This window comes from Carassius gibelio, chromosome B24, assembly GCF_023724105.1.
Source record: "Carassius gibelio isolate Cgi1373 ecotype wild population from Czech Republic chromosome B24, carGib1.2-hapl.c, whole genome shotgun sequence".
Classification (NCBI taxonomy): Eukaryota; Metazoa; Chordata; class Actinopteri; order Cypriniformes; family Cyprinidae; genus Carassius; species Carassius gibelio.
Genome location: NC_068419.1, coordinates 15,719,998 through 15,745,830, shown reverse-complemented (window position 1 = coordinate 15,745,830; position 25,833 = coordinate 15,719,998). Strand labels below are relative to the sequence as shown.

Sequence of the window (25,833 nt, the reverse complement as noted above, 5' to 3'; positions counted from 1 at the left end):
TTCCTATAAACTGCACTTACACAACATTCAATAGCAAAATATCTGCCTGTTCTATGTATGTGGGCTGTATAAACCATTTTCCAGAAGGGATTTATGTAAAAAAAAAAAGCCTTAGATTACGGTCTCAATGACTAAACAATTGCACATCAAAAGTATATATTTTTTAATGATCAAAAAACAGTCTGGTTTTAAACATTTAACACTTCTACTTTCTTCCAGTTGGTTTTAACAGTCTGTGTGTGTACTGTAAATAAATTATAATACTAAAGTTAAAGTATTTGCAGAAGTAGTCCCACACTTTGCTGCTACAGCATTCACCTTTTTCAGGTATCTGTAGGGCAGAAAGAGAGACAGAGAAAGAATAAGCATGTGTATTAATAATATAACCATGTATCATTACTCATGTCATCATTAGAATTAGAATTAGAATAAACAGGGATCTCCTACATAGGCAAAAATGAGAAATGTATATATATTTTTTTATTTGTCAAGCAATAGGTATTACCTACTTATATTTAACTATATTATTTCAACATTTTCCTGTTATGTCTGTAAAGCTGATTTGAAACAATATGTGTAAAAAAAAAAAAAAAAAAGCGCGTGTTCAGCTCACATTTATTTACATGTCCCCTCTGGTTTAATCATTTCTGACGCACCTACTGTAGTTACTGTAACTACACCATATTTGCTCTCACAGACACATTCACAACGGACCCGTATATATTCTCCTCTTCTCTTTGTGCAATCTAAATCAAAACATCGTCATGCGCTGGCGAACGTAAAGTTAGCCTACTGTTACCGGAAGATTACGGAATCAATTTGAAGTTGAATGGTTAACGTTAGTGCCATGAACACACCGCTGTCAATTTTGAGAAAAACCACCTTCAAACAAGTTAATAGCAAGCATTTAAGGGGCCTGCTAAAAAGGAAGCTATATTAGCGTTAGAGTAACGTAACCAGCCTGAATTCACCAATTTGTTCTCTGGACCTGAGAGTAGCCTCTTCTTCCTTGCTTCTCTCTTAATTATCATCAGCTGGACTAGCGCTATCGCTCGCTTCTTACAACGGGAAAGATACATGTTTGCTGCTGACCGAAAGGAGGAACAACAGACTATGAAAGAGCTCCCGCTAAAAGTTTTTTAAACTCCGCCAACGCCATAGCGCAGCGCAAATCGCGTTGTATCTGAAGGGCAACGCTGAACCCAGCATACCGCGTCCTGTGTGAAAGGACCATTACGCGGTCATTATGTGGGAAACACACCGCAATAGAATAAGAATAATTTAAATGCTAATGTTATAGTTTGACCTCTTATTAACGTTCGCGCTCTTCCACTGATAAACATGGTATTAGCTTTGTGGCTAATCTAATATAGCAATGCATGAGCGGCTGTAAGTGATGTTGCAGAATATTTAGAAGTGATAATGATAGGACCGTTAGCTAGGACTACCACACCGTTTTTATATACAGTGTATGAACTAAATCTACAATCATTTCACATGACGAACGACAGACTGATTGCTTTCTTTGTAGTGAATTTCTGGCGCTGTTGTCAACTCTGGAGTTGCAGACCGCCCTCTGGTGGGCAAAGTATGCAACACTCATAACATGAGTGAAGCATGAGACTCTGTTTTTTCATGTTTCATCGGCCGTTATAAACGCCGATGCCGATTTAAATGCAATTAGCTCATATCGGCCGATAATATATCGGTCGGGCTCTACTTAAGATATTTTTGGTCATTGAGGGTTTCTGTAAAAAAAAATAGTAATAGATCATATTAATTATTATTAAAAGATACTACTACTAATTCTACTATCATACAAATGTGTACATAATGCACTATGAATTGATGAGCTGCTGGGTTCATGAATATTAATCACGTTGTCTGCGTTCAGTCAAACTGATTTGCTGAAATCAAAACAGGGAGTTGCGCATTAGCTCCGCCCACTACCGGAGAAACCGGTATGTCTTCTGCTTGTTCGAAAATGAATATGATTAATTCTAAATGAACTCCATTATTTTGACAGAAGACAACAAAGAATAGTTTACATATAGCGTGCCGATTCAGCGTGGTAAGACTCTCGCTCTCTCTCTCTTTGCATGTGTGAGAAACAGCGCTATCAGTAAAGCGACAGTGAGTCGTGCACCTTCACAAAGAGTTTACAGAGCATCAAATAAAGGTGCGCTGTGCGTCCATTGAGATGAACTGAAAAGTTTAGATCGCTTGATGGAAAGAGAACTCTGAAGCTCAGATGCTGAAATTACTGCAAGCGTCATGCGCTTCAGTCTATGTAGTAAACAAACCCGCACGTCTCTGCCATTCATTAATTCACAAAGAGACGCGCAGAACACTGATTCATGTTTCAAACAACTTTTGCGGCTTAACATTTACAGATACTGGTCCATATGGAGATTTGATTTGATTAATTTATACTAACTGACAAATTCCATGACTGTCCGTATTAAAATGTAAGTTTCATTTCCATGACTGGATTTTGAGATTCCGTCCTCGTTTTCTGCTTTGCGGAAATCATAGCGCTGAACCGGGTTTGAACGGGACCTCGGTACTTAAAGAAACCTGGTACTGTCACATTTACATTTTTTTAGTACCGACTTGGTACCGAAGTACCGTTTTTTTTTTTTGACAACACTAGTTTCTACTTTAATGTAGATTTAAAGTTTAAATCACATTAAAAGCCTAATTTGTACATTATGAATTATTTGTTTATATACCATCACTCACCGCCACTCGCACGTGTTTTGCGCATGAGCCGCATGCAGCCCAAGATTAAATGGGTTAATCAACCATAATTTCTTAAGTCCAGGGGTGTCAAACTTATTTTTGGACTGGGGGCCGCATACAGCTTAATCTGATCTCAAGGGGGCCAGACCAGTAAACTCATAGCAAAATTACATAGAACTAACAATAAGTTCACTTTTTTTCTTTGTACTAGTGCAAAGAATTTAATTATGAAAATCTTTATATTAAATGAATTGTCCTTTTACAAAATATATTATGAACAACCAGTTCAAGTAGTATGTGCAATTTCAACAACACTATTACTCAGTTTAACATTTAAGTGCATTATGCATAAAAACTGATCACAGTTAGTGTACAATATCGCACAACATTTAGTCACAGTTTTGTGGAACTTAAAAACACTGTCCTGCATTTTAACATAAATCAAACATTAAAATATAGAAATAATTTAAAATCCATTTTCCAATTCTGGGAAGCAATTCTGAACACATGAATTGACTTCACACACTTAAAATCTTAAGTGACAGCTGTTTTAAAAAGAAAATATTTGTAAAATGTGCAAATTTATTCATAAGTTTTTTTTTTTTTTTAAGTAAACAAATGTACTTTAAGTGCTTATGTGTGAGCTTTGAGCACAGTTTCGTTTTATTAAAGGGGGGGGTGAAATGCTCGTTTTCACTCAATATCCTGTTAATCTTGAGTACCTATAGAGTAGTACTGCATCCTTCATAAATCCAAAAAGTCTTTAGTTTTATTATATTCATAAGAGAAAGATAGTCTGTACCGATTTTTGCCGGAAAACATGACCGACTGGAGGCGTGACGTGTGGGCGGAGCTAAAGAATCACGAGCGCGAATAGGCTTTTGCGTTGAGAGCATGTGGAAGCTGTGACATTACCGTGAGGGAAAAACCATCATCCAAAACAAACCATGGCTTACAGTCAGATTCAGCCGTTTATTTATGATCCAGAATCAGATCCAGAGGCTGAAACTGAATGAAAGCAGCAGCAGCAACGACTCGCTCCGAGCGGGACTCGAACCTGGGTCTCGGCATGGGAGGGGACGCACTAACAAGGAGGCAGAGATATTTGAAGCAGTTTTACTCACCGCCTGCGGTTCCAACACACGATCGTGACCCTTTTTCCTTGGGATTGCATCATCCTTAAGAAATAAACGATACGCAAATCCGTCGTCAAACTGGGCCTTGTGAACAAACATCTTCGAAATGCAGGGAACAAACAAAAACACTTGCACAACTCCGTTGATGCTCTGTAAAAATAAACTCCATCCACTGGTCCCTTAATGCTGTTTCTTTGGTAATCTGTGCAGGGTTGTCTTGCCCTGGCAACCAAAAACACACTTCTTTTGTGACTTTTCGCGACGCTCTCGCTCTGATCAGTGAATCGCTCTGATCAGTGAAATGTCTGTGCTGCTCAGCCTCGCTATACGGGAGCGCGCGCTCTTCCGGCAGAAGTGCGTCAGGACCCATATAAGGAAATTCCGCTCCATCTAACGTCACACAGAGCCATACTCGAAAAAAAATTTCCGAAACTTGTGACAAACCGGAAGGAGTATTTTGGGAACAAAAATACTCCTTCAAATGTACAACTTAATTTTTGAAACTTTGTCCATGTTTAGCATGAGAATCCAACTCTTTAACAGTATAAAAAACTCAGTATGCATGAAATAGCATTTCACCCCCCCTTTAATTTTTTGCTCACAAATGTAGGTAGTCCCATACATGCACAACATTTTTGCAGCCAGTGCTGTTAATTTGGGATAGTCTGGCAGGAGATACTGATAAAATGTGTCCAAGCCCACAGAGGCAAATTTGTCCTTCAATTCTACATCACACTTCAAATAAATTATGTTAAGTTGCATGCAACAGGCACATCAGAAACTCTGACTGTGAATGGTGAGCGAAAAACTGTGAATTCTGTCTCGAGTCAAGTCACCCTTATTTATATAGCGCTTTAAACAAAATACATTGCGTCAAAGCAGCTGAACAACATTCATTAGGAAAACAGTGTGTCAATAATGCAAAATGATAGTTAAAGGCAGTTCATCATTGAATTCAGTGATGTCATCTCTGTTCAGTTAAATAGTGTCTGTGCATTTATCTGCAATCAAGTCAACGATATCGCTGTAGATGAAGTGACCCCAACTAAGCAAGCCAGAGGCGACAGCGGCAAGGAACCGAAACTCCATCGGTGACAGAATGGAGAAAAAAACCTTGGGAGAAACCAGGCTCAGTTGGGGGGTCAGTTCTCCTCTGACCAGACAAAACCAGTATTTCAATTCCAGGCTGCAGCAAAGTCAGATTGTGCAAAAGAATCATCTGTTTCCTGTGGTCTTGTCCTGGTGGTCCTCTGAGACAAGGTCTTTACAGGGGAGATGTATCTGGGGCTCTAGTTGTCCTGGTCTCCGCTGTCTTTAAGGGCAGTAGAGGTCCTTTCTAGGTGCTGATCCACCATCTGGTGACTGCATCCGGGTGACTGCATCTGGATCCGGGTGACTGCAGTGACCCTCTGAGCTGGATACAGACTGGATCTTGTGGCTACGGTGACCTCGGAATAAGAGAGAAACAGACAAATATTAGCTTAGATGCCATTCTTTTAATGATGTAGCAAGTACATAGGGTTTTATGGGAAGTGTTTCCAGTTCCGGTTTACCTAATTAATGCAGCCTAAAAATCCTTTAACGGATTTGGATATTAAAAGCATATTAGTATGTTATGTGTAAACCAGGTTATAGAGATGGGTCTTTAATCTAGATTTTAAACTGCAAAAGTGTCTGCCTCCCGAACAATGTTAGGTAGGTTATTCCAGAGTTTAGGCGCCAAATAGGAAAAGGATCTGCCGCCCGCAGTTGATTTTGATATTCTAGGTATTATCAAATTGCCTGAGTTTTGAGAACGTAGCGGACATAGAGGATTATAATGTAAAAGGAGCTCATTCAGATACTGAGGTGCTAAACCATTCAGGGCTTTATAAGTAATCAGCAATATTTTAAAATCTATACGATGTTTGATAGGGAGCTAGTGCAGTGTTGACAGGACCGGGCTAATATGGTCATACTTTCTGGTTCTAGTAAGAACTCTTGCTGCTGCATTTTGGACTAGCTGTAGTTTGTTTACTAAGCGTGCAGAACAACCACTCAATAAAGCATTACAATAATCTAACCTTAAGGTCATAAAAGCATGGATTAGCATTTCTGCATTTGACATTGAGAGCATAGGCCGTAATTTAGATATATTTTTGAGATGGAAAAATGCAGTTTTACAAATCCCTAGAAACGTAGCTTTCTAAGGAAAGATTGCGATCAAATAGCACACCTAGGTTCCTAACTGATGGCGAAGAATTGACAGAGCAACCATCAAGTCTTAGACAGTGTTCTAGGTTATTACAAGCAGAGTTTTTAGGTCCTATAATTAACACCTCTTTTTTTTTTTTATTTAGCAGTAAGGAATTACTCGCCATCCAGTTTTTTATATCGACTATGCATTCCATTAGTTTTTCAAATTGATGTTTCACCAGGCCGTGAAGAAATATAGAGCTGAGTATCATCAGCATAACAGTGAAAGCTAACACCATGTTTCCTGATGATATCTTCCAAGGGTAACTTATAAAGCGTGAAGAGTAGCTGCCCTAGTTCTGAGCCTTGAGGTACTCCATACTACACTTGTGATCGATATGATACATCTTCATTCACTGCTACAAACTGATAGCGGTCATATAAGTACGATTCAAACCATGCTAATGCACTTCCATTAATGCCAACAAAGTGTTCAAGTCTATGCAAAAGAATGTTGTGGTCAATTGTGTCAAACGCAGCACTAAGATCCAATAAAACTAATAGAGAGATACACCCACGATCAGATGTTAAAAGCAGACCATTTGTAACTCTAAGGAGAGCAATCTCAGTACTATGATACGGTCTAAATCCTGACTGGAAATCCTCACATATACCATTTTTCTCTAAGAAGGAATATAATTGTGAGGATACCACCTTTTCTAGTATCTTGGACAGAAAAGGGAGATTCGAGATTGGTCTATAATTAACTAGTTCTTTGGGGTCAAGTTGTGGTTTTTTGATGAGAGGCTTAATAACAGCCAGTTTGAAGGTTTTGGGTACATATCCTAATGACTATGAGGAATTAATAATTAGGGCTGGGTATTGTTCAAAATCTTTCGATCCGGTGCCAATTTCGATACCTCAGTTTCGATACCGGTTCCTAACGATACTATTTCAATACCATGTGTTTTAAAATCTATTTCAACATCAACACAAATACATTAAACACAAAACTTTTATTTTTCCCCTTAATTAAAACAAATTCTGGTAACACTTCACTCTCAGGATAACATTATTAATACAACTGGTTGGGCTTTATGGATGGGGGTACTCCATTTAGGGGCGGACTGGGACCAAAAAGTTGCCCTGGACTGTCTGGCCCACAGCAGCCCACCACATCATAACGCAAACGCCCCTGTTTTGATGTCATTTATTAATTTAATATTGAAGTAAACAGTTAACCAATAGGGCAACTGATCCTCCGTTGAAAAAAGAACCGCAGCTGTTCATTTAGCGACTCCTAGTGAACGATACATGCTCATCAAGACACAAACTTCTTCTAGAACTCACACTTGCATTCAGTTAGCAGATCCATATGAATCATGCATGAAATAGAAGTTTAAACTCAAATGATAGCTTTATGTGCTTTACAGATGAACTTGAAGTCTTTATTCATTCGCTATTCAATAATAGATAATCTTTGGCTTGGTAATACAAGTTCATGATCCGATTAGTGAACCGATGATTCTTTTGAGTCAATCTTTTAAAATAATCATTTATTTTGTTTAACGAAATAAGTGTGGAAACCAGTGTTTCACAAACTGGATAGATCTGAGGTGCAGGGCTCGCAAAATCGTTAGCCCCACGTCCCGGGGCTATTGTGTTTCTCAGTCCGATGGGCAATCGTGAATAGTGATGTAAAATTCCCAACTTGATTCACGTTGTTCACTTGCTTGAAGGGGTGAAACGGATCATAGCTGATCGTTTGCGCTTGTTTCTAAATCTTGCAAATTCAAGTGTTTTAAACAATTTGCGCGCGTTCGGGGCTTGCGCTCACTCATTCAAAGCATGCGCTGCGAGCAGCATTTCAGACAATGTGCGTACAGAGAATGAATTCATCTTTCGCGTATTGTAACTTCTGAATGAACACACACACACAATTATATCACAATAATTGTCTCTGCAAGTATTCTCGTAAACACAGTCGGTTACGTTTTAAGTGAACGTATACAGTGGCCTGCTGCTTAGAGAAATTCGCTGTACCGGATAAATCCGTCTCTTTCTCTCTTTTTTTTAGACAACGTGAAAGGGGGTATGTTTCAAGATACACGATGGAGTAGACCAAACTAAACAGGGAGGGAGGGCAAACACTTGTGTTGTGTGACTGCGAGTATCTTCAGAAATCCTTCCCGTCACGTCACGTGGTGGTGGACAGCCAATCACGGCGAATGTAGGTCCTTACATGCATGTATGCTACAAGCTAACACAGACACAGGCGCTTGGCAAAAAAAAAAAAAAAATAACTGGCCCCTTGCCTTTTGGAACCGAAATTTGGCACCGAAAGATATATAATTTTTCGATACTCATAGTATCGAAGTTTTTCGTTCGATACCATAAAGGCATCAAAGTTCGGTACCCAGCCCTATTAATAATAGTCAGAAGAGGATCTATGACTTCTGGAAGCACCTCTTTTAGGAGCTTAGATTGTATAGGGTCTAACATATATGTTGTTGGTTTAGATGATTTAACAAGTTTATACAATTCTTCCTCTCCTATAGAAGAGAATGAGTGGAACTGTTCCTCAGGGGGTCTATAGTGCACTGTCTGATGCGATACTGTAGCTGACGGCTGAATGGTTGCAATTTTATCTCTAATAGTAACGATTTTAGAAGTAAAGTAGTTCATAAAGTCATTACTGCTGTGGTGTTGGGAAATGTCAACACTTGTTGAGGCTTTATTTTTTCGTTAATTTAGTCACTGTATTGAATAAATACCTGGGGTTATGTTTGTTTTCTTCTAAAAGAGAAGAAAAGTAATCGAATCTAGCAGTTTTTAATGCTTTTCTATAGGATAGGTTACTTTCCCGCCAAGCAATACGAAATACCCCTAGTTTTTTTTTCCTCCAGCTGCGCTCCATTTTTCGGGCTGCTCTCTTTAGGGTGCGAGTATGCTCATTATACCATGGTGTCAAACTGTTTTCCTTAACCTTCCTTAAGCGTAAAGGAGCAACTGTATTTAAAGTGCTAGAAAAGAGAGAGTCCATAGTTTCTGTTACATCAAGTTGTTCTGAGGTTTTGGATATGCTAAGGAATTTGGATAAATCAGGAAGATAACTTAAAAAGCAAAATTTACAGTTTTGGCAATATGAAGTTTGCACAAAACTAAATAATGATCTGAGATATCATCACTTGGCTGCATAATTTCAACACTATCAACATCAGTTCCATGTGACAGTATTAAATCTAGAGTATGATTTCGACAATGTCCTGAAACGTGTTGTCTAACCCAAATAGAGTTCAGAATGTCTATAAATGCAGATCCCAATGCATCTTTTTCATTATCACCATGGATATTAAAATCTGCAACTATTAAAACTTTATCTGCAGCCAGAACTAATTAAAAACAGAATTAATTTGCTATTTTTGGACCAAAATGTATTTTCGATGCTTCAAAAAATTCCAACTGATCCTCTGATGTCACATGGACTACTTTGATGATGTTTTTCTTACCTTTCTGGACATGGACAGTGTACAGTTCACACAGCTTCAATGGAGGGACTGAGAGCTCTCGGACTAAATCAAAAATATCTTAAACTGTGTTCCAAAGATAAACAGAGGTCTTACGGGTTTGGAACAACATGAGGATAAGTTATTAATGACATAATTTTGCTATTCGGGTGAACTATCCCTTTAACATTTGAGTGTAATTGTCTGAATATAAATATCAGACACTTTTGCAGGATAAAGAAATGACAGTAAAAGGAGACTGACTGTGATCAAATTGCACGCAACGCATGTTCCAGCAAAGCATTACTGTGATTTTTTATATATATATATATATATATATATATATATATATATATATATATATATATATATATATATATATATATATCTTTACTGTTTAAATTTTTGATCTAGAGATTTGAACTATATTTACTATGTACAATGATTAACAAATTTATTAAAACAAATTTATATAAGTATTTTAACCAATTTTGTATGGTTTGTGCCACTGCTTCTTAACTATAACAGTATTAGTAATTACCAAAATATTATTTTAGCTTTATGTATTGGTTAGACCTCCAATATGCATAAGCTTTTTAGTAACAGTAGTAAGCTATTTTAATGCTATAATATAATTATTGCTGTTATCTGTGAAAGGCAGAGAAAAATTGTCAAGTGCTTTATAGTGCTTTTATGAGATCCCAATCTCAAATCAGTCAAAAAGTACATAAACAATGCCAGCCAATATGTGAGCTTATCAAAGGCAAATGAGGCCATTTTTATGTGAATAAATACTATTTAATTGTTTGAGTTTGTTGTTTGTCCAAAAATTACGATAACATTTTTAGGATTATTATTATTTGTATTTATTTTTTAACAGTTTGCTAAAATATTTTTGTTTTATGACAGGTGGTTTAATACATTAAGCACTGTATGTTTTAATAGGATTCAGTTGGTACATTTGTTTTTTGGACATTGGGCAGAATGTGGAATAATATATTTTTGTCAATCTCATTTGGTTAAAAACAGCCGTTCCCTTATTCTGTTTAAGTAAAGCTCTTAAAAGTAAAGTAAAGTTCTTCATTGCAGAAAAATAGAAAGCATTTTTTCTTTGCAAAATGTAGAAAGCAGCAGTAATCTACCTTTTTTTTTATTTACGTATACTGCAATATTACAAAATAATCTTTCCTTTTAGAACAGCATGATATGTGTAATGTAAAATAAATACTTCAATCATAATTTATCTTCTATATTTCCATACATAATTCCGAATAATCTGGTAATGGTGAATTATTTTTTCCCAACCAACATAAAATAATTCCCATTAGTTTATATTTGAATATGTAATCAACAAGGTCCATTCCTATTGTAAAATGCCTAGGGCTTGTGAATCAAAATACCTATTATCTTGGTCACCCAATCTTGCTCTCATTCAGCATTGCACTACACAAGTTATCTTTTAGTTAATTCAATCTAAGTCTCTGAAACTCTGTATTGAGGGCCTTTTGCGCCGCTGGAACCTTTTCATAGTACCTTAACTAATTGTGGAACTACCCACTTTTTGGCATTTTTGCACCGCCTGAACTGGGTGTGATTTTAGTGCTGGACTGCCTGTTTCGAGAACCAAATTAGCTCCTACTCTGGAGGAGGGTCTAACGAGCACAGCTGGTACAACCAGTGACACAAGTACACATTGATTGGACAAACGCGTATGGAAACACCCTCAGCCTGCCATGATTTAGAACACTGTTAACATACTGTAAACATTGTAAACTTATTTCGCAAGTTTGCAGAACAACAGTAGATAAATGGATGCTGAAGTGCAGGCACTTGTAGCAAATGTAGCACTGACAGTTGTCGTTGGAGATTGTTAGTCCTCCTTTCCGTTCTTTCAATCACTTCTCGTATACATGGTCATTCCATGTCCATTGTGAAACCTGTGAGACAACAAAAACAGCTCTGATCACAGCGTGCTCCATCATCCTGTTGTTAACATTGTTCTTTGTTTCCGTTGTTCAACGCCGCGCACAAATAATGCTGTCAACCGGCTTGCGTCACTTCCTTGTTCACACTGTCGGTGAAAATGCAACCTTTTAAATGGTAATGGGAAATAGTTTTCGCAAAATCGTCCCAGTACTTTACATTTAGTATTGGAACTAATGCGGTTTGAAATGCTCTTTGGAGTAACGTTCATACTGTATTCCAAGGATAACAAGATACAAATTTTAGAAGTCTTCAGATATTAGATATAAAGTTTTAAGCATATGCAATCTTTTTATTTATATGTTAAGACCAGTCATTAAATAATGTATATCTTATTTTAATTAATCTATTATTATTTTAATAATCTGCCATGGAACAGGAGGGGCACATACCTTTTTCTCTACCATATATGGAGTTTGTTTTCTCATCAGGGATGCGCCGATCTTATATTCATATCAGGTATCGGCTCTGATACTGCCATTTCTTTTTCTCGTATTGTGTATCGGCCAAGATTATTCTGTGTACCCATTATTATGCTTGATTTGTAAATACATGTCTATGATTTAGCAAAAAATGTTCTTGCCGGAGTTTAATATTGTTTTGTTAATTACTACCGGGTAGGGCTGCTTGATTATGACACAAATCATATTCACGATTATTTTGGTAAATATTGTAATCACAATATTTAAAACAATTATGAGGGGGCCATATGACCAAAACTTTATATGAGTGATTTATTTAAACCTCTGGAGTCTTAAGGGTATTTTGGGGGCCTGGAGAAGTTTTTTCATGCCCTGACATTTGTACTTTTTTCAGTTTCTTATAAATACCTAAATGGCTAAAGTCTAATCTAACTGTAATCAGCACATACTTGCTTATAATAATATGTGTGCAACATGTATGTACATGATTGTGTTTTTGGAAAAAAAAAATTGTTCTGCGTGGTTAGTGAAAAACTAAAAATGTTAAATCACTTGAATAAGGCAATAAAACACATACAGAACATTGGTTCCCGGGATTTTTGAGAACTGCAGCTTGTAGCCTAGAATTTTTCTTTTTAAATTGTGAAAATCATCTTGTTTACTCACAGAAAACAATATATTGATTTAAATTTTCTAAGACACTTTTTGTTGGTAAAAGTCATATGCGAGTAGGCATCAACTATCATGAATATCATTGTGATTTACACCTGAGAAGACAAAGGCCAGCGTTAGAGGTCAACCGATATATCGCTCGGCCGATATATCGAGCCGATATTTGTCATTTTTTAATATATATTGGCATCGGCCGATATCAGTGTTTTGTAGCGCCCGATTTAAAGTCAGGCACGTCGGCGGGCAGCCCCGTGTTATTGGTGCGGTGGAAAGTGCTGCTGCTGCCACTGCATGTGAAGCAGCCCAAGACAAAACTTTTTGAAGATTCAGCAACTGCCCTGGGAGATAAAGGTAGTCAGAGAATTTCACTCTGTAAACGGGGAGAAGTTGTCAGCTCTTACAAACACTGCAGCGTGATTGAGGGCTACGTTACTCCACCCCGCTCACAGACAGCACCACGCTCGGGGAGACAGCTGTCCTGGAGCTGCCCAGAATGGTGAATGATATTTGTTCGGAAGCATTGTTTGATGCAGACAATAACCATTTTTCCATCCAACTCATTTGTATTTAGGGATGCCAATATTTGATAATTTCCATGATCGATCGTCATTTAAATTAATGATCAATTAATGCTGCAAAATGCGTCTGCAGCGGTATTATCATGTGCAAAAGCCACTTGGAAAAAAAATCTTTCTCATCTGAATTAAAGGGGTTTTAGTCTGAATAAAATTCTTCTAGAGGTACTGTAAAATGAGTAGATGCGATTATGATCATTTGATAAAATGAAGAGAGCGCGCCATACGTTGGAGATTATTTTACTTTGTTGACTGTTTCCCGTCAAGGTAACCGCTGAATGCGCCTCTTTAAATGGTTTTGTGGTTCTCGTTGTTGTATTTTAAAATGCAACTGCAATGTTTTCAAATGACACTATAGTAGTGGTGCAACGGATCATCATTGATCCGTGATCTGTTCAGATCAATATCTTCGGCTCGGCACAAACGTGACCCGCGGATTGATTTATGAAAAAAAAAAATAATTGTGCATGTTCAGTCCACACTCAGTGGTTATGGCGAGCGGAGGAACGGAGGAGTTGAACGCCCTGCGCATTTTGGCTTCCCTGTCAGATATAATGATGAAGGAAATAGGTTAAAGTGAAAAGATTGTGCCAGATCTTTATGAACAGGAGAAGAAAAAAAGTTGTGGATAAACTATTCCGAGCATCCTCTGTTGCGCTCACGACAGACGGGTGCACGTCCAGGGGGATGGAGAGATATGTGACGATAACTGCTCACTTCATTACAGCAGACTGGGAGATGAGAAGTCCGCCTATTATGTTAAAAAGAAGATATTATGCCATGTGCACTTTAAGTTGATTTCATATATTTTAATTTAATAATTTAATGTTAATTAAAAAAGACAAAACGTATGTTTATTTGTCTTGGCCTTTTTCTTTTTTTTTTTTTTTTTTTTTTTGCTTATCAGAAAAATGATCCGATCCATACGAGGACAAGTGAGCGGGGGTTTGACTAGATGTATTTGGAGGTTATTGCTCACGTCTCCTCCTGCACATATCCAAATGTTTCCACATTCGCAATGTATCTGAATGTTAAACTATAATTTTTTTTAAATTTTTTTTATGTAAACTAGACGGAAAAGATCATTCTCTTCACATGAGCAAAAACGTTCTTGGCATAACAGCAGAGTGTACCGGTATACGGTTTATTTAAACTGACCAGTGTAACTTTTTAAATGTTTGGTTGACTGTACTTTATCTTAATAATGTCATTAATAAAAAAGCAAAGGACAAATACAATAGACTAAAAAGATACAAATGAAACAAATTGTGCTTTAATGTTTATGCAAGTCTCAAGCAGTTTACAGCCTACTAAAGAAATTAATAATCAAATGTAAAATAAAACGGCAGTCTTCACTGTAAGAATTTAACTTTTTTTGTTTCTTAAAGCTACAAAAGTCCTTCACTCAAGAGTAGGGATGGGTACCGAAACCTGGTATTAAAATGGCCCCAGGGCTAAATTATGAAAGACCGTAGTATCAGTAAGATCTGACGGTATCGGTTCTGCTTTCGGTACTGGAGGGGAAAAAATTAATGTACTATGTATTTTTGCTTAAGACGTTTGTGTGTGAAATCTGCGAGATCTCTCATGCGCGCCTCGTGAGCTGTCGGTCAGTCACACACACACAACAATAACGAGCGCGGCGCACACACATGCATAAGGAGCCACATGCATTCATATATTATGCGCGCTCAAGTTCGTTATTTCAAATGTAGGCGTGCGGTATGCGCGCTCATAATGGAAGCGACGCGCCCGCGGTTCGACGAGCTTGTTCTCTCCAGGCGCATCCGCACCGCATCGAGTTAAAAACATCTCAACTTTTCAGAAAGCCGCAAGCGCACCGCAGGTCATGTAACTTCCTCACCTTTTCCGTAACAACGTTTGAAAGCTCAATCAAGATGAAGGAACAGCTGATGGCTCTATGTGGATTTTTAAAGTCATTTAGTAGCAGAGCTACTGCAAGCAGTTTTTAGTGCTGCAAATCCATTTATCCATTGCTGAAATTTTCGCGTTTTCGTGGAGAGAGAAGGTCATGGTTGCTTAGCAGTGGCAGACTCCTCAGGAGCGCATGTGCCCGAAGGCTTTGGGGGAAAAATCAGAAAGCGGCGTGCCTAGCGTTTTCCACGCGTTTTTAGACGCGATATGTGAATGGTCCCTTACAGTAAGAAAACTCCTGCTTAATACAAAGAGTGAAGATGGCGGAGACAACAAAACGTTTCCAAAGTGTGGTTATACTTCACTAGAGTTGATGCAGACAATGCTGGTTGTCATAAGTGCAACAAAATGTTTCATGTAAGGGCGGAAACACAAGCAATCTATCAAAGCATCTTTCAAAAGTGCATTATGTGCAGACAGAGAAATGCAAAGTTTTCGACTGCCTAAACACAACACAAAGTAACACTGTGACACAAAACAAAGTACCGATAAGTAATACCGTTAAAACCTTAACGATACCCATCCCTACTCAAGAGCAGTATGTGATTATAAATGTATTTTATTTGATTAATAAGCACACAGTCGCAGGAGGAAAATAGCCCGCTGTTACTTTAAGAGCCGCACGGATCCAAATTACCATAACACATGTATTTTCATTCTCTTTACGTTGATTTATTACATGACCGACGAAGGTATACATGAATAATCACTAAGCACGGCATTTTGACCCATTTTTGCGTGTATTTGAGAGGTTAGGTGCGCACCTTGAGCTAAATGATGACTTAACATGTCCGTGTTCCATCTCTAAGCGCATATCTCTTCCTGAGGAGCAGCGAAAGTTCTTTCACGCTGTTAAAAACATGAATAAATATACTTTTATAAATGGAGCATGTCCCATTATGTAAATGTCATGTAACATGATTTTACTGATTTGCACAGGAAATTGGGCTTTTATGGAGGAACAAAAGCGCAGCATTGCAAAAAGGGGGTGGAATGGGGCACAATAATCATTTTATCTCAATTATTGTATTTTCATGATCGTTGGAGGCCAAAATCTGAATCAAGCCGTTTTTTCAATTAATTGCACCGCCCTGCTATCGGGTGTCTATGAGAACAAAACACAGGCGTAGAAAAGAAAAGCTCAATAACTGTTGCACAGATAATAATACACTATGCATCAATTTCTCTTCCCTTTGTGCTTTGCAATTTTTAATGCAAAGTGATGCATGCTTTGAGTCACAAATACAGTGCAGCATGAAGCGCTTACAATATGCACATCCGGTGTGCAGAATGATGTGCTTAAAGTACAGTGTGCTTACTCAGCAAAATATATCTGGAAGCAAATGCCTACATGCCATGTATTTTAAATGTGTATGTATATATATCTATGCGTATGTGTATAGCATTGTTTCTCCTTAATCATGCATTTACATTTAGCAAACACTTTTATCCAAAGCGATTTACAAATGAGGACAGTGGAAGCAATGCAGCAAACTGCTGCTGCTGCTGCAAAAAAAAAACATAATAATAAAAAGGATATTTAATTGATGTGATTCATTGGTCTAAGTCCCTATTTTAAACAGACATTGTGAGCATCACTATTATGAACTGTAGTGTTTGTCTGATAGTGATAGTGCTGTTAGTTATTTGTGTAATAACCTGTTCTGTTTTGGTAGGTCTGTTGAAAGGGACCGGTTTGGACGCTCCAGACCACGACGATCCACCTCCAGAGAGCGTGAGAGGAGGAGGAGGAGGAGGAGAAGTCGGGATGAAGACAAGTTCAAAGGCAGTCTGTCAGAGGGTATGAAAGCAGACCATGACTCCTCCTCTGAAGAAGTGTGAGTAATAGTGCTTTTTTCAGGGCTTGAACCTACTGAGGTTGCATATGAATAGTCATGTCAAAAAAGTTCCTGTTGATGGTGATACTGAGAATCTAGTCAGTTTGGGGTACTTACTCGCTGTTTGAAAGCTGACTGCATTTGCATGATCACAACTGTGTACATGCATATGTGAAGAAAGCTTGTTGTTGGACGGTTACAGTGTGTCCTGGACATTTTCATCAAGTGAAATTGATTTGACTGACCATAGGACTGGACCAAAACCAAATTAAATTACAATTATTATTTTTTTTGGTTGTCAATATGATTTATATGATTGTTTTGTTCGTCTTGTGTCCTTGTTTGTAATTTGTGCCTTTTTGCCTTGTTATCTGCTTTTGTAACTGAAGACCTGGAGCAATATAATTATTTATTTTATTTTAGCTAGTTAAGTAAGAATTTTGTGTTTAAGTCGTTATTTGTTCATAGAAAAAATTAAAAGGTTTGTTCTAACTGAGGTGAACACTATATTTTTATTAGGCTGAATATTGAAGATGTCAATACGTTTTGTATATTTGTATCTATAGCTCCATTTATATAAATATGGAACTGAAAATAAAAGGCGTTAAGTTTGTCACATCAATCATAAGTGAACACGTTTGCAATATTTACAGAATACAATATAGGGGCTGGCATGGGCTAGCTACCCATGTCGGCAGGGGCCGGTCACAAAACAAGGACTCGGATCCACCCAATCATTGCTAGGGCTGTCACTTTTGAGAAAAATCAAATTCGAACGGATATCGAATATCATCAAATATCTATGGCCGTTCACATATCGTGCCTAAAATGAGTGGAAAACACTAGACGCGCCGTTTTCTCCTTCCCCAAAAAGACGCGATATGTGAACGGCCCCTGGCCTAAGGAGATTCAATCACAAATGTTTAACAGTGAGTCATAAACAGGACTATCTGGATTATTTTTTTTACTTAATGTTTGAAACAGCAGGTTATCAACTTAGAATAGCAATTCATATGAAGTGCCACTATGCATATCCCACAACATAAGGCTAAATAAAAAAAAAAAAAAAAAAAAAACGATTCACATGGTTTATGCAGGGTTGTAAAAGGTAGTAAATTAAATTATGCCAAATTAAGGCCAGTAAAAAGTAGTAAACGTCATCTGACGAGGTAGTAAATTTTCGAAGCCCCATCTAACTGGGTCTATATCATGGGTATCCAAACTACGGCCCGCGGGCCTACTGCTTATAGAGCATCACAGTCCTGCCCACAGCCCGAGAGAGCTCTGGTGCTGGATGTAAATTTCCCATTCATTTCTCCCATTGACTTTCGGAAAAATCCGTATCTAAAGAGTTTTAGAGCATGTGTGAGGATAACCAGCTATGGCTGAACTCATAAGCATATAACAAATCATTTCGAGTGAAAAAATTAAGAGAAAATCCCAAAAAAGTCAAAGGTACAAGACTGTGTAAATATTTTCATGTTGAGCGCAGGAACTACTCATCCCATAAACCAACACGCCTCATTGAATTCGACTGAAGCCACAACCACGAACGAGCCTTTCGAGCGACTTCCAAATCTGATGATGGCCGCTCGCGCAAACTTTTTCCTCCAGTGAATTTTCTCATGGCAACCATGGAGATCATGATTGCACTAAGTCTACCGTATAAAAACACAACACAGGTTTTTATTTTATTTTATTTTTTTATTAATGATCTTCAGTCTTCGCGGGGTTTAACCAGACGGTTACACAAGCTCCACCAATCAGATGCATCACTGTGGGATTGTGGGATTGTTCAGGATTGTGGGTAATGAAGTACTTAGCCAAGACATCACGAATAAAAGGCATTTATATCAAAACAAGGTTAGTACCCCATGATCCTTTTGCGTTTATATGAGCATATACTATCGCTTAGTACAGCCGTAGCTGGTTTAAAGTCTTCCATGTATGATTACATTTTTATGGCTTATACCCCAAATGTCAATGCAGAAATTGCATTGAATTTTTACTTCCGGCACCAGTTGTGGGCGGGACTGTGATCAGGGTTCCCACCCTTCTTGACAGTAGAGCTGAAGATCTTTGCCCGAACCCGACGGGACCCGATGGGTTCGGTCGGGTTCGGGCTTAATTTCTATCATCTTACGCGGGGGCTCGGACAGGGCTCGGGCTTGCGCTCCAGTTTGCGAGGTAAACGAGCGGTCATGTGATGTGTTTCGATTAGCGCGAGAAAGATGCGAAAATGAATGCTGAGCAGGTGTAACGGAGGCTTGCCTGGTGATTACGTTTTGGTTGCACCAGCAACTAAAGCAAAGTCTGAGGTGTGGAAAAGTTTTGACCATGATTATAATGAGAATAATGAGTGAATAACGACACACCATCAGTGAGCGCAGGAGCGCGCTGAAGACATCTACAGTGGATTCAATCATTTTCCTCCACAAAAACATGTAGACCTAGCCTAATCTCTTTGAGTAAAGGTTTTTCAAATGATAACTAAATATTCATTGAGTCTTAAATGTAGTATTTAGTATTTACGCTAATGTTGGCATTATTATTTTATTAAAGCAAATCCGGCGGAGCCTTTATCTTAATTTCGTTATTGCCAAATACCCATCTTAATTTGAAATGTATCTTATTTATTTTTTTAAATGACTCGTTTTTATTGGTGCGTTGGTCTATTTATAGGTTAAATGAGCCTATGTCTAGAATGCTGAGATGTTACGATGTGACAAAGGACTTATTTTATTTCTTTATTCCAACTTCCAAGTGGTCTAGTCTACGTTAGTTATAAGTAAATTATGTTAAAACATGAATAAATTGCTCATTGTTGGCAAAAGGCAAAAGAGCTGTGTGCGTGCGCACATTTGAATAATGTCGGGCTGTAAACGGGTTCAGGCTTTAAAAAAGCTGTCAATCAAAATGTACTTGTCGGGCTTGGGCCGAAACCTGTCGGGCTCGGGTCCTGTCGGGCCTAACTTTTAAGGCCCGATTACAGCTCTACTTGACAGTACTTGAAAGTACTTGAATTTCAGACATATGGATTCAAGGCCTGGAAAGTACTTAAACTAATATAGGTCCTTGAAAGTGCTTTAATTAAATTTGAAATCAGTTTTGTTCGTGCTGCTATTTTTTAAATTGTCCAATATGTGCTTCTGTCAAAAACATAACTAAACACGGGAGGTTATCTGTTTGATCTCTGACGTGATCGTGTGCAGCACCGCAAAGTTGATTCTGTGCTTGCTTGATCTAATATTTTGTTTTGTTTTTTTAAATGTTGTCAATTTAAATAGCAAATCAGAATAGCTAAAAAAAATCAATGCATATGTTTTGAGACAAAGGTCTTCTTTATGATTTTCAGTTTTGTTTATGATAATTAAAGCAACGGTTTTTAAAACACGAAAGAATATGTAAATGTATGGTATTTTGGGTGAAAAGCGACCCCGCTGTAGCGACTAAAGGCGCCGTGAAACTAAGCCAGAAAGCCAGAAACTAAGCCTTTTTTGCACAGGCCTATCTAAAGGGTTAATGGTCCCACCTAGTGATCAACTGTAAAAATAACAAATTTTACCTTTTCCCAAAAGGGAAAACCACAAACAATCAAGAATGCATGATTATATGGTGTAATGGCTTTGCAATCAAAAAATGACATTATAATGGAAGTCAATGGGACAAAAACAGCCACCAACAACAAATGAGGGAGAAAAAATTTAAATCTAATGCTACACAAAAACTAACAATGCATCAAAGCCAATCTTGTTACTAATCTTTGACATGCCTAAGACTGTGATAAAAGGTAAAATAATATCCAGTCCACAATAAATTTTTCAAATCAGTGACATCATTTATGATCTTGGTAATTAAAGAGTTAAAATCTTGGATTAAAAAAAAAACATTTGGTAGTTTTGATCAGGAATGAGGTTGATTAATAGATTTATGCAAAAGAAAATTGAAAAAAAAAAATTATCTGATACATTTTTACAGCAGTTTAATTTAGTGGATGTTTTCATCCACGAACATAATGAAAGGGTAGTGAATTTGCCCTCAGTGTACCATTGAGTTTTTGAAAAATAAGATTTGTCACCAAAAATCATTCCATTAGCTGAAACACAGAGAAAGTTTTGGCCAAAATAAAACTCAGCTTTACCCCCTAGTGGATGAAAACGTCCCCAACAACGCATAAGGGTTAATAATGTTTACGCGCCGCACGCTTCACATGGATGATTATGTATCTATAGCTTGTGGTCGCATAAGAGTTAGTGAAGGGAGACGTAAAAGACTGGACATTGCGTTGGTTTCATATGGATTACTTTATTACTTAATATTTGTTGGCGATAAGACTTGCTTAGTTTAAAAGTAGACAAGTCAAGATTTCTATAGAAATATCTCTCATATCTCTTTGTCGAGTATTTGAGTTTCAGTTAATTTTCATGACGCATTTCTAAATGAAGATCACGCAGACCAAGGCTGCAGACATCGCACTCTGTTTGTTTTCTTTATTTTATAAATTCACAAAGTTTTCTCATTATGTGTGCATACAAATAAAAGTAGACCCTTTACAGATTCGATTGATGTATTGCTCTTACCTGTATGATCAAAACTGAAAGTGCAATTTAAGTTATTTTCGGCGATATGCCACAAAACGGCTATATGCATAGACTAAACAAAAAATATTTTTTTTTATCAAAATGCAGAAAATAGTACAAACTCTGCTAAAGTGATTGTTTTGAACAAGTATTAACTTAAACATTATAAAAAAAAAAAAAAAAAAACTTATTTTAGCTTAAAGGGTTATTCCAGTAACACTATCCTTCAGAAATTATTCTGATATTCTGATTTGCTGCTAAAAACACTTATGATAATGTTGAAAACAGCGGAGTAGAATTTTTTTCATGTTTCTTTGATGAATAGAAAATTCAGAAGAACAGCATTTATCTGAAATATAAATATTTTGTAAAATGCTGTCTTTATCATCGCTTTTGTTCAATTTAAAGAATCCTTTCTAAATAAAAGTATTAATTTCTATAATTAAAATAAAAAAGGACAAAAGACAAAAAATAGACTCTAAGCTTTTGAATGGTATAGGGTTTAATGTTGCAAAAACTTTTTGTTTCACATAAATGCTGAATTTTGGGTCCTTCTATTCATTAAAGAATACTGAAAAATGTACTCATCTGTTTTAAATATTGATCATCAGCAAATCATATCAGAATGATTTCTGAAGGATGTGACACTGAAGACTGGAGTAATGATGCTGAATATACAGCTTTGATCACAGGAATAATTTACAATAAGTTCAAATAGAAAACAGTTAATTTTAATAGGAAAATATTTCACAATTGCTTTTGCTGTACTTTGGATCAAATAAATGCAGGCTTGGTGAGCAGAAGAGACTTCTTTCAAAACATTAAAAATCTTATATAAAAAAAACTGTATACTGGTAGGCTATATTGATTACAGAAATATTATATTGTAATGTTTTATATTATATTGTAATGTTATGTGCGTGTGTGTGTGTGTGTGTGTGTGTGTGTGTGTGTGTGTGTGTGTGTAATTTCTGTTCCCCTCACTTCTGAAAATTTTTAATTTAAAAACACTTTATTGAGTGAATGTGCAAATGTTTAATGTTAACAGGTTTTACTATGTTATTAAATCATTTAACAGCTTTTTATAAAAAATAAAAAAAAGGTGAGAAATGTATTCTTAATTTAAAAACTCTTTAAAAAACCAGTGTAATACATTTTTAACAATATTTCAGAAACTGCATTTGAATATTACCAGTATTGAATTTATTGGATTTCAAGTCCTTTAAACACGACTGTCTAAAATGGTTTAATTTTATAAAACCTACACATTCAAAACATCATTATTAGTCTGATGTTTATGTAAATATTAAGTGTAAGTGAAATGGTAAATACAGTAAGGACTTTCATGATGTTATGTGCTGGGAGTGTGAATTTCAAAGGTGCTTGATTTAATAAAATGGTGCTTTAAATGTCCTTGAATCTGGTGTGCATGAAAGAGTGGGAACCCTGTGTATTGTTAAATAAAAAGGACGGAAAACCAGTCACACAGAATACATTTTTTTTTTCATTTAAAAACATGACATGCAGTGGGATGGGGAACAAAAACCCAACATAAAGTCATTTTTTGAAAATTAAATACATTTTACATGTCTTTCTAAACATGCGGCTCTCTTGTGCGAGACGCGAGTCCAACGGTGTCCCTCTACATTGATGTTGTTCTTTTTTTTCTTTTTTTTTTCGTAGTGGCTTCAACTGGATAGGCTAACATAACCTTATAATGCAATGCCACATACATCATCATCGCATCTTGTGCGCCCCTGATAAAGATCAAGTATACTTCGGCCGCCAGCACACTGTCTGCATTGTTATTTTCATCATCCGCGTGCGGGCATTTTTTGAGATGGGCGAACCGTGTGCATACACGAGGTGAAAGATGAGACAGCAGATACTGCGTGCAACATTTTTGCATTCGAATGTGGATTTTTATTTTAAATTCGACATTTATTCAAAATTAGATTTTGTTATTTTTTTTGTTTTTTTGACAGCCCTAGAATCGCCTATGCGATTGTTGGTTGTTGACATTACTAATCGTAAACACACCCATGTTGAAGCCTGCAGTAAATGTTTTGCATTATGGCAGTCCACTCTGCTTATTGTTTTTCGAAAATGTTGCACTCCTGTTTGTCATTGTGCACGTAACTTCACACCAATAAATCATCAGAAATATTGGTCTTTACATTCGTCCTGCCTGTTTTCCGTGTATTTACCTATATTTGGTGTTATTTGCCATATAAAACGTATTTAAAATGATTTTACAATCGATTCAATGAACACTTGTCACTCAAATCAAACAGGATTGATCACAAAAGTGACAACCCAAGATAGCAAAGTCAAATTTTTCTCTCATTTGTAGGTTGCATTGATAGTAGTGGATGCAAGTAAAACAGTATAACAGTACCTTATTTTTTTTCTTCTCACCTGAAATTCATGCAATAAACATGTTTTTGAATTATGCGCCCAAAGGCACGGGTTGAAGACCCAGTCAGTGACGTCACGATATGCTAATTTGTTTAAATTCATACCCATGTCATCGCCATCACCAAAATTTTCCCTTTTTTTTTTTTTTACATTGAAATGTGAAAAAAATAGACCGACCTACCGACCTTTTTTTTTTTTTTTTTTTTTTTACTGCAAACCAAAATATTTTTAAGAATGGCCTAAATATATCCACATATATCCGCGGATATGCATCTTTGTTTTATGAATCCTTATTGACGCTGTTCAGTGAGTCTATCTGAACACAAATAAACCGCTCCAGATGTGACTGAATATAAATGAGTGGTGAACTATTCAAAATGTGGCATAATATGGATTTATTATTTTGCACTCCTGACATAAATTACTAAATAACTGTCACTGCAACAATGTTTTATCAAAACATTGGTCATATATCGAAGCTAGTCTTTAAACTTTCAATTGATGCACAGTTTGTCCAGAACAAGTAAGAGAGTGATGTTTAAAATGCTGTTAAAGGCAAACAATAATAAACTGGCCGTCGCCCATCCTTGCACGCAAAGTGGAAGTAGTGAACAAACCCGCACATCTCTGCCATTCATTCATTCATTCACACAGAGACGTGCAGAACATGCAGGATTCATATTTCAACCAACATTTACAGATACTGGTCCATATGGAGATTTGATTAATTTATTAATTGATTAATTTTGACAAATTCCATATTTAAATGGAAGTTTTATTTTCATCACTTGATTTTGAGATATTGTCCGTGTTTTCTGCTTCGCAGAAATCATAGCATTTGTATACATCAAGAACCGGGTTGACCGGGTACTCGGCACCACCAGTACTTAAACCTGGTACAGTGACATTTTCATTTTTTTAGTACCGACTTGGTACTGAAGTACTGGGTCTTTTGACAGCTCTATTTTATCATTTTTACATTTATTTTTAAGCAAGAAACACCCCAAAATGGACAAAAAAGCAGGTATAAAAACATGAAGTTGTAGGAAAAAGTGCAACAACCAATTAAATAAAGCGTATAAAGTCAAACTAAATTGCACTTTAAAAGCTTAATATTTAATAAAATGTTAGAACATAAATGATCGGTTATGTTTATTCTTTTATTTTTTCTTAACAAAGAGCACTATATATGGCTAAACCCATCAGGATTTGTGCCACCAAGAAACACGCAAAGTTGAGAATAAATTAAGCTGTATATAACAGTGAATCGACAGGATTTTACCAAAAGTGTAAGGTTTGGTGAGAATAAGACTTATAATAATGTAGGTATGAGGATTGTAAGAGTTTTTAGTGAATGTTTAATGGCAAAATATATTTTTCTGTAGTCAAGTCACCTTTATACAGTACTTTAACAAAACAGATTGTCAAAACAGCTTTACAGGATCAAATAGGAAAATAGTGTGTCAGTGCAAAAGGACAATAGTAAACACTCAATTTTTACTTAAAGGCAGTTAGTTCATCATTGAAGAGTAATACTTCAGTAAAAAAAATTATTTGACTGTTTTGTAACCCTCCTATTTGAGAACATAGCTGCATTTAACAGTAACAATCTTGTCATAGAAGTGATTGAGTCTTTTGAGTCTTTTCACTAATTTGAAATTCACCTTAATGAACATGTTTAGGATGGAGGACTTTGATGCTGAAGAGGAGGATGAAGAGGCTCTGATTGAGCAGCGACGACAACAGCGACTTGCCATTGTCCAGGTATGAAAATATAACAAATTTTCTGAGAGACTAACTTTTTTTGAGAGAACATGATCAGATTGTACTTCTATGAAACTGTTCTGTATT

General features: G+C 36.7%; 1 protein-coding gene across 1 annotated transcript in view; it reads left to right on the top strand.

Annotated features, from left to right (window-relative positions):
• The window catches only part of prpf4bb (pre-mRNA processing factor 4Bb), a 47,219-nt gene that overhangs the window by 12,617 nt on the left and 8,769 nt on the right, over positions 1-25,833 (top strand). Inside the window, exons 4-5 of the mRNA XM_052596687.1 lie at positions 16,823-16,984; positions 25,665-25,746. Coding sequence (XP_052452647.1) covers positions 16,823-16,984; positions 25,665-25,746 — 244 coding nt within the window. The remainder of the gene's footprint in view (positions 1-16,822; positions 16,985-25,664; positions 25,747-25,833) is intronic.